Below are 10592 nucleotides of genomic sequence, written 5' to 3'. Positions count from 1 at the left end.
CCGGCGATCAGTTGAGTCTTGTGCGTTGTGCGGTGAAGTTGCGCCTTCGTTCTGAAAATCCAGCAAAGATACTCGGACTGTGCGGTGCATCCTCTCCAGATTCAGATCCAAATCCAGATCCAGAGTCAGCTCCAGGTTCAGATTTAAATTCAAAAGCAGCTTCAGCAGCGGATACAGCGCCTGGCTCTCTAGTCTCCAGCTTCCCAGCCACAAATCAGCAAACCCAAAAATGAGAGAAATTGTCCATCTGCAGGCCGGCCAGTGCGGCAATCAGATCGGCGCTAAGGTAGGTCTCATTACTACTTTATTTTGCTTGATTTATTTTTACTTTTTTGTCTTCGGTTTTTGCTGCCACTTAATTTATTCACATTGACCGAAAACGTTTTTCAATGAGTTTCCAAAATGATCGGCTGAGTCTCTCGGTTCGATGTCGCCGCCTTTTTCAGCGCATTCAGCAATTAAAGCAAAAGAAAATTAACAAAAAAAATAAAACAAAAAAGCGCAGCCGTAAAAAAAAACTTTAAATAAAATGCAAAGTGCAAAAAAAAAGTGGACAAGCAAAGAAATTTATTTTGACTTTGTCTGGCACTCGATATGCCCTTTACGTTTGGCAAATCAAAAAACCGGGTTGGGCCCTCTGATCACGAAAAAGTGATTCATTGCAGACCCTCCCAAGGGGGAAATTACGAGGAACCGAGGCAGGAACAAGGCGAATTATTATCAACAAGAAAACCTTAAGATTTCTGCCTTGCACTTTGCCAAGAAGAAGGGAAATCTCAAGCATAATCTCAGCGGAGAAATCTTTTCGCTTTGCTTGAGTTTCCTGCACTGCCAAAGAAAGCCACAAAAATAGCAACTACAAGAAAAAAAAACTGCAATAAAAATAAGTAGTTATTCGTATGAAAATCAGAAATGATTATGAAAGTATGATTAGCCAAGGAATGGTTCGTGGAAAGTCAGTGATTTATTTAAAGAGAAGTTAAAAAGAAATTCTCTGATTAGAAATTATAAATATTTATGAGGGGTTTTCCAATATTTCATGTTTATTTAAAGAGTAGATTAAATTACGGCAGCTGTTCTGCAGTAATCAAAAAAGAAAGGCGGTTTCAAGTATTTATAAATTTAAAGTATAATCAAAGAAACTCTTATAATTTAAAAAGAAACAAACAATTAGTAATACTTACGTCTAATTATAGGTTAAAAATCAACAATTAGTGAATTTGAAAGATATCTTATCGCCAATGAACAACATTTCTTAGAAGTTTCCTTGAAAAATAAACAATAAAGACTTGTAAACCAAGTACACTGTGCCTGGTGCCAGCTGTTCTAATCCCTCTTTATATAATCACTCGAATTGCATGTAGAGTATGCAATGACTGATCAGTAAATACTACACTAACTGGGCATTAACTGGGCTCTGCTCAGTGAATGAGAAACGGAAACTTGAGAAATGCAAACGAATCAGAGCAATTAAGTTCTGTGATTCTCAATTATCGCATATATAGGATAGTCCACTCAATCAACAAGCCCCGAAAAACCGAAACCGAAACCGTACAGTATGCCAAGTGCAGTTCTCTTCTTTTTTTCGTTTAATTTTTTTGTTTAAAGAAAAAGGAGTCAGGCTGTTAACCGGCTTGCCACAGACTCTTTTTTTTTTTTTTGTTTTCTGTGTTTTATTTTTTTGGCAATACCAGTTTTTGGATCGAGACTTGGACAAGTGGGTCCCCGCTGAGTGCATTTTTCAGTGGCATCAATGTCAATGTTCAATCATCGTCACCCCCCTGCAAAGTGGGTCACATCCAGCGAAATGCTGATAAAATAGTAAACAAATTACCGGGCGAGTCTACGTTCGTTCACTAAAGATAAGCCAGCGAATCTTAATCATTTGATATGAGTCAATTTGCGGCAGAGTGAGCAACTCGGCAGCTTCAATTTAAAAGTAAACTTGCCTGGTCGTTTTTTGTGGTTCCCGGAATTTGGGCAATAGTAATGGTTTTATGGAGCAGCTCTCGGCGGTAAATAAAGGTACATACATATATATAAACGCACGATGGGAAGTTTATCTTGGTAATTTGAGCGGCGTAATGTGAGAAGTAGACAGAAAAAAAATAAAAGTATAAACTAAAGACCGGGAGGAACAGCTGAGTGGACATTTAAGACAAGAATGTCCACACCGGAATACGTAAATAATAAAACCGCACAAGTGCAGGAGCCAAAGGAAGTGATTCACCAGTAAAGAAGGCTCCCACTTATAGTATAAAGTATACAGTTACAGGATATCGGGGTGGCGATTCTGGCATTCTGGCATTCCATATGCGACTCTCTGTTTCCGTTTCAGGCATGCGCCACGACGATTAATGCATATTAAGTACCCCAGATTATAAAGAATTCGAGAGGCCATGCAACTGAGAGATCGGGAAGTCAATAAACCCGGTCTTATCGCCTCTTTTTTGACACCCCACAGCAGCTGCTTAATGGGTGGGGTGAGCTCCCACCACTCCCACCACCCCACACTCTCTTCTCTGAATTAAAAGAATTTTCTTTTGATGCCAAATGTTTTATATCTCGCGAAAATGCCACTCTCTGTCTCTTTTTGCATAGCCAACGATCCTGCTCCGGCGAGCAAGAAGCACAGAAAGAAAGACTGGCCCGGCTCCAGCTCCAAGTTCACGCCCGAGTGACTTCCTCCGCGGAGGAGTCTCTTCTTGGCTACTCCCAGACATGCAACACTTAATGAGGGCGTCTCGATTGCCAGTCGCCAGATGATAGCATGCCAGAGGCGGCCCGGCAAGCGGACCACTAAAGGGGGGTCATTCCGTTGCCAGGCAGCCGGAGCAGAGCTTTTGAAATTAATTACACGGAGAAAGACTAGAGTCTTGTAGGGGCAGGGGCAAGGAAATTGTTAGAACAGATGTTGCCTCTAATTGGAAAAGAGTTTGATGTAAAAAAAGAAAGAAAAACCATGAAATCATATGAAAAGAAAATAAGAAGAAAGTGCTTTGTAATCTTCAAGATAGGTACAGGTCTTTTAAAAGAGTTTCCCTATGTAAAAGTAAATATATTTATTATATATCCTCCGATATGGGATTTTTAAAGCCTTAAAAATCCCCACAGCTGACACATTTTCCTTAAAAGAATTCCCTCATCGTATCTCCAAGCCCAAAAAAACAGTTAAATTAATTTGATTTTACCAATCAAGGCACCATTTTTCCTTACCAAATTGATTTCTTGGGTCCGATCGTGTTTCCCCGAAATAATCCTGCCAAAAGAAGCCATCCATCTATAATTACAATCTAACTGTGAGCCACAATCACACACAGCAGCTCCCCCAACTCCTCATCCGCTGCTGCTGCAACTGCCATTCACCGAAAAAAAAGCCATTTTCCGACACCGAACCATTATCATCAAAACGGAAAATCCGAAATGAAAAATTAGTTGAATGGAAAGTAAAGCGATCAGCGATAGTCGTGCGAGCAGTGGCAGAGGTGGAAATGAGGGGGGCCAAGGGGAGGGCCGAGTGAAAAACGACTTTTCACTTCAACAGTTTTGTGTGCTAATTTAGTTTTCATATTTTTTTTTCATTATTGTAGTTGTTGTTGCTGCTGCTGCGGTGTGGCTTTTGTTTGTTTGTAAGGCCTTTTAGACCGAGCTTCATTGTTGTAGCCGCTGCCATGATGGTTAGCTTCATAATTGCAGCGGCCACACTCCAATTAAATTTGATGATCTTGCTAAGATTGCAGTTGCCTGAGATTCGTTTCTGTTGATTCAGTTTTTTTTACTCGCTCTTTGGATACTTTTCTTCTTTTTAAATAAACAAAGAAATGCAGTACATTTCCCCTTAAGACCCCACTCCACTCCTCATTTTGTTTATAGTCGCACACGTCAAGTTCAAGTGCCAAAGGGAAACAACTCAGACATTGGAGCAGCGACAAGAGGAATGTGTCTGCTCGGCTGGGGAATCGCTAACATTTTTATTATTTCCCCTCTTGACAGCCAGAGAGACTGTTGCCAAGCCAGAAGTAGCTGTAGCTGTAGCAGCGTTTCGCTTCGCTGGAAACTCTATTGAAGATCCCAAGCCGTACCGAACCGAGCCCCAAAAATAGTAGATCTCCTCCTTCCCAATCCCAATTCGAGTGGCTAATGAGCAACTAACGGCAACCGAATTTGGCTCTTGTTAAACGCAGCACGGCAATTGCAGAGCGCTTCCTCAATAAATCCGCCTCGATTGTTTTGTGTATCCATGAGATACTTGTACTTAATTTATAGCATTTCAATTGGGAAAGGGAGGAGATGGCATGGAATGGGTAGAGCGCCCCTCTAATGATCTTGTCGTCTGCTGCTGCTGGGTCGTTGGCCTGCAGAACTTTCGGATCACTCCTTGGAACCTGCCCCATCCCCAGTTCGGTGTGAGTCACAGCCGTCATTCTATATAGTCTACATCTATATATCTGTTTGGTATCTCTGGCGATGCCATCCCACGGGCTGGTCTATTTTTAAATGCATTTCCCTGCAGCACCCCAGGAGCGCGGCGGTGGAAATTTTTGTCCCATACATAGTGAGAGTGAGGGGAGGGCAGGGCAGGGCAGAGCAGGGCAACTATTTTTTACTGGCCCGGACGCATCTTTTAAATTTAGCACTAAATCAGGGCATGTTCGCCGGCGTCCAAAACTGACGTTCGAAAAACTAAACATAAATTTACTTTTTCCCTTTTTATTCTTATATTTTTTTTTCGTGGCAATCTGTCTCACTTTTGATGCCGCAAGCCCCCTATATGGGCATCCCATTTATCCCCAACATACGAAGCATATATGTACCTATATATTTCTCTGTATATTTTTCCAAAAACCTCAGACTTTATGGGCTGCGGCTGCGCCTTGTTGTTTGTCACATTGTCACATCGGAGGAGGCAGAAACAGAAATTCTGAAATTGTTAGAATTGTTCTCGTTTGTTCTCGCAGTTTGTTATTTTTGTTGTTTCGTTTTTTTTTTTTTTTTTGTATTTTTTTGAGGCGTTTTCCGTGGCGGCCATATGTCAAGACTCAACATGAACTGTGACATGGCTGGGCGGGCACATTTATTCTATTTGATAAACGACTCCGACCCCGGGCGTCTATATAGTAAAAGAATCCGGAAACTGGCCAAGTGCTTGACGAATAGATGTCGGCATCGGGCTATAAAGATATCGCCCTCTTGGTGGGGATGATAAGGATGAATGATCTTTACTGGGGGAGGGTAGATAGGAGTTTGCCAAGATGCGGGATGCAGCTTCTTATCGCAAATATTTGTAGAGAGTGGCAAATGCAAATGACAAACACTGTAAAAAACACTATAGAAATCATTTGACTTCTTCAAAGATTCCTAATTGTTCTAATGAATATATATAGTCTTTTATTAGAGGCATACTAATTAGAGATTTTAAATTAAAACGGGTTTAGAAATGCTGTAGTTTGGCGCCTGTTCTAATTTTCACTCTCCGTGAAAGGTAACTTGATATGCAGATAAACAAGATACCTGAAGATAAGATAAGGTATATCTTTATAACTCTTGATTCACATATTAATAAACTATAATATTAGTGAAGAATATTTAGTTGTACATGAGACAGAGATAAAGTTACTAGACATGGACTCCTCTTTAAAATCGAAAGGCTAAGTTAGTTATTTAAAAAATTATTTTAAAATAATTCTTAAACTATTTCTAAAAATCCAAATAAATTCTTTATAAATTTCTGCATCTCTAAAACCATTCCTTTGCCTAATTTATTCTCTTTTCAGTTCTGGGAAATAATTTCGGAGGAGCATGGCATCGACAGCAATGGCATCTATGTGGGCGACAGCGATCTGCAGCTGGAGCGCGTCAGTGTCTACTACAACGAGGCATCTGGTAACACTTTGCCATATCATAAATCCCACTCAAATTGGCTCACCCAATCCTCTCTCAGCAGTCACGCGCTCATCCGGTGGAAAGTACGTGCCCAGGGCCATCCTGCTTGACCTGGAGCCGGGCACCATGGAATCGGTGCGTTCCGGGCCCTATGGTCAGCTCTTCCGTCCGGATAACTTTGTGTTTGGCCAGTCGGGAGCCGGTAACAACTGGGCCAAGGGCCACTACACCGAGGGTGCCGAGCTGGTGGACAATGTCCTGGATGTGGTGCGCAAAGAGTGTGAGAACTGCGACTGCCTGCAGGTGGGTTAAGCCTTGATCTGATCAATTTGCTGTCCTGATTATATCATAACGTTCTCCTCCTTTTTAGGGCTTCCAACTGACGCACTCGCTGGGCGGCGGAACTGGCTCTGGCATGGGCACGCTCTTGATCTCCAAGATTCGCGAGGAGTATCCGGACCGCATCATGAACACCTACTCGGTGGTGCCCTCGCCCAAGGTGTCGGACACGGTGGTGGAGCCCTACAATGCCACCCTGTCGATCCACCAGCTGGTGGAGAACACAGACGAGACGTACTGCATCGACAACGAGGCGTTGTACGATATCTGCTTCAGGACCCTCAAGGTGTCCAATCCCAGCTACGGGGATCTGAACCACCTCGTCTCGCTGACCATGTCCGGGGTGACCACCTGCTTGCGTTTCCCCGGCCAGCTGAACGCCGATCTGCGCAAGCTGGCGGTCAACATGGTTCCATTCCCGCGTCTGCACTTCTTCATGCCTGGATTTGCTCCGCTCACCTCTCGCGGATCCCAGCAGTATCGGGCTCTGACCGTGCCAGAGCTGACCCAACAGATGTTCGATGCCAAGAACATGATGGCGGCGTGTGATCCGCGTCATGGACGCTACCTAACGGTGGCCGCCGTCTTCCGTGGACGCATGTCCATGAAGGAGGTCGACGAGCAGATGCTGGCGGTGCAGAACAAGAACAGCTCGTACTTCGTCGAGTGGATACCGAACAACGTGAAGACGGCCGTGTGTGACATCCCGCCGAAGGGTCTGAAGATGTCCTCGACGTTCATTGGGAACACCACCGCCATCCAGGAGCTGTTCAAGCGCATCTCCGAGCAGTTCTCGGCCATGTTCCGGCGCAAGGCCTTCTTGCATTGGTACACCGGCGAGGGCATGGACGAGATGGAGTTCACCGAGGCGGAGAGCAACATGAACGACCTGGTGTCCGAGTACCAGCAGTACCAGGAGGCCACCGCCGACGACGAGTTCGATCCGGACGTCAATCAGGAGGAGGTCGAGGGCGATTGTATTTAATGGTGTGGCCAGAGGAATGAGGAGCGTGCGTGAGGGACCGGGATCGGGGCTCAGGGGCGAGCGGCGGTTTCTGCGCGGCATGCGGCAGCAGCTGTCGGCCAAGCACTGCAGCATCCTCTGAGCCAGCGTCCACACACTACACACACACACACCGCACACACCACTACTGACACACAACACACACACACTCAAAACACGGACAGAGACACAGAGAGAGAGAGACACAGGAAGGTCAAGCGTAGTTAGAACATCAAACGGAAATGTTCCAAAGCCCCGGCTTCCGCTAGCCACCACTCCCAGGCCCAAGTCTGCCCCTGCCCCCTGCCCATCTCCAACTCTATCTCCCTCTGAGCTCATCTCCCATCTCATCTATCATCTCGCATCTCTCACCTCCCCATCGCATCTTCATCATCTTCATCATCTTTTTGTCTATTTTCGGTTCTTGTCACCCTCCTCCTCTACGCTACACACTTTACACGGAGGCACGTCTATCGCATTTCTCGCAGCCATTTTCACCCATTCTTCCACCATTTTCACACTACTTTCCACCACTTTTCACTATTTAGTCCACCTTTCTTGTATCTGACAACATTTTTATACAATTATTTATATGGCAACGTCAGCAAGCACCACAAGTATCTAGTATTTCAAATAAAAACGAATTTATGCAGAAATCTCGATAAATGTCCAAGGAAGTTTGCACTCAAGACTGACGAAGACAGTTTGGCAATAAATATATATATATTAATATAGAGAGATATATGGTATATACGACATGGTACGATACGAGCTTATCCAAAGATAATCGACAACTCTCACGAGATCCTCTAATAAAGGCAATTCTAAAATCATCCGCAATTGTATTTACATTTACATAATCTTAGGGCACAACTTATTAATTTTGTATTCGTGTGCAGAACTTTCTCTTGTAGTTTTATATGAATAAAAAATAAATAAAAAACATTTTTAACCAAATAAATGACTTATAACGGCAACATTTTTGACAAATAATAAATTAAATTTGTTTAAAATTATCATGTGATTGTTTTATTAAGATGGGTGTATATTTGTGGGTAAAGAAATATTATTGATCTGTAATTTGGAACATAAGGAAAAGGTTTTATAATTATTATTTGTAGCCAAATTATTAATTAATTAAATATTTATATTATTAATAATATGGTATGAGGCCCTACAAAGTAGGAATATGATAGATATTGTAAGAATAATTCAATATGATAGGATAGGCTTATATTAAAACCCATATTTTAGAAAAAATATTTTTAAAAATTCATTATTAGAACATTTATTTATAATAAGCTAAGTTAATCTTATGTGAAAATCTCTTAGTTATTTTTATATCATTTCTACATATTTTTATTTTTATTTTACACAAATTATCCGATATTTAAACCACAAAAAGTAGATGTAAAGTTGATGTACAATGACGTGATGGCGCTAACAAAAATGTAGAAATTTCGTATGAAGTATGTAAAAAGCTATATGAAAAGCGGAAAAAGTTGTACCACTGATGAGCCAGTGTTGTCACACTAACTAGCAAGGACTTTACAATTTTAAAACTAATTTATAACTCCTTTATTCCTAGATCATCAGTAAATGTCTTGTAGAAAGTGGAACAAATAAAATTCGATCAAAGCTTTATGTAACACATAAGGCAGGTGCAGAATATAGTTCCCGAAAATTTTAAACAATTAAACAGATTAAACATTAAAAAACTTATCACCTTGAAGAACTTAATATTTTCATTTACCTTTGTAGAAAATGAAAAATATATAGGCTATTTATGATAGTTTTTAAAGACATGAAGACAATTCAATTTAAGCATTCCTGCTGTACTTCTTAATAATTATTATACATATATTATATTTTTTTAATTTTATTTTTGTATTAAATATTGTATATAGTTTATTTATATGGATTTTCAAAGACCCATGGTAGAATAACTGTTTGTATTGTATATATTTAATTAAAAAACAAAAAATTCACAACACTAAATGAGTTAAATATTTAAAAACCAATATTTTATCTAGAAAATTAAGTTAATATTTCTATTAATAACCATTTTTGTCCCACCTTTTTGATACAAACAATTCTTGCTTAGTTTTTGTGTCAATTAAAGTAAATGATTTTATTATTACTCCGCAAAAGCAATAAAATTTGTTAAAAATAAGCTTCATAGCAATCATAAGTGGGTAATATAATTTTCTCAAAAATAAATGCCAACCCCTTTAACCGTAATTTTTCCACATAAAAATCAACGTGCCATACGCTCTGCGATATGATAATCTCCGGCCGGATCTCAGAGTCGCACAGACCTTTCCATTAACTGGCACTCGCAGACCTCATATGTGACAAATTCACCAGAATTAAAAGGCATTAAACAACGTTAGCGGTCTCGTGACACAAACAAAGCTTTACATAAAAAAAAAAGAAAACAACAAAAACGAGGCAATAACACAGTCGGCTAAGAACAAAACACCAGACATACAGAAGAGGCGAATGCAAGAGGGAACCAGTTTTTATTTTATTTTGGTTTTCCATCCAATGAGCCGACGGAGCCGGCCGGCGTTTCTGAATGAGAGCTGAGAACTCTGAGAGTCGAGAACCTTTTAAAGCCGGCAAAAATAAAAATAAAAAAGAAAATACAGAAGCATGGTAACACGTTCTTCCGTCTGCCACTTAAGAGTGACCGGTTAAAGTGCGGATAACCGTTAGTTATATCACTCAACCACTCAACCAGGTCAAAGGAAAGGTTATGCAGAGCGGAAGTGCCGAGACTAAAGACTCAGGCTGAGAACGCGGCTACTGGAAAAAGTGGGACAAACCAAATGAAGATGAAGTCAGGGAGCAATATAAATATAAAGACTAAATTTAAAAGATTTTTAACTTTATTAAGATATAAAGACTAAATTGAAAAGATTTTTAACATTATTAAGATCTTCTTACGGGTTTTAGATGAGATCTTAATAAAATCTTAACTCTCTTACAAACGACTTAGTACTTCTCCTTATATTTTTTCCTGTGCAGCAACATTGCTTGGAAATAGGCAAATGAAAAAGAAATAAAATAGTTGCCAACTTACACTCATTTGGCGCCGTCATCCAAAAGCCAGTCCAGGCAAGAAAAGACGGAGCAAGGCAGCAGCAGCAGCGTCAGCAGCGACAGCAGCAGTGATTGACCCAGTTTCCCGAGACGACAACAACCTACCTTCCTACGTGCCGCGCTTACCTGCCGCCAAGCCGCCGATCCTCCTCACTCAGCTGGAGCTATATAGCTATATATATATATATCTGTATCTGTGTATATCTGAAGCCGAAAGCGAAGTTGTATCTCTGAAGCTGGAGAGTCGTACCCGGTGGGGGAA

The 10592-nt window shown here is 41.1% G+C and overlaps 1 protein-coding gene across 2 annotated transcripts; it reads left to right on the top strand.

Annotated features, from left to right (window-relative positions):
* Positions 1-8241, top strand: betaTub60D (beta-Tubulin at 60D). 2 transcript variants are annotated; one of them, XM_017161502.3, is made up of 4 exons: positions 1-286; positions 5775-5883; positions 5945-6186; positions 6254-8241. In XM_017161502.3, exons 1-4 carry the CDS (start codon positions 230-232, stop codon positions 7205-7207), a joined length of 1362 nt encoding a protein of 453 aa, XP_017016991.1. In that variant the 5' UTR covers positions 1-229; the 3' UTR covers positions 7208-8241. The 2 variants fall into 2 exon arrangements, with proteins under 2 accessions (XP_017016991.1, XP_017016990.1); XM_017161501.3 differs by having other exon boundaries at positions 5942-6186.
* Positions 8242-10592: the final 2351 nt, after the last annotated feature.

This window comes from Drosophila kikkawai, chromosome 2R, assembly GCF_030179895.1.
Source record: "Drosophila kikkawai strain 14028-0561.14 chromosome 2R, DkikHiC1v2, whole genome shotgun sequence".
Classification (NCBI taxonomy): Eukaryota; Metazoa; Arthropoda; class Insecta; order Diptera; family Drosophilidae; genus Drosophila; species Drosophila kikkawai.
Note: the sequence above shows the minus strand (reverse complement) of the source record. Positions and strands in the feature narration are given on the sequence as shown.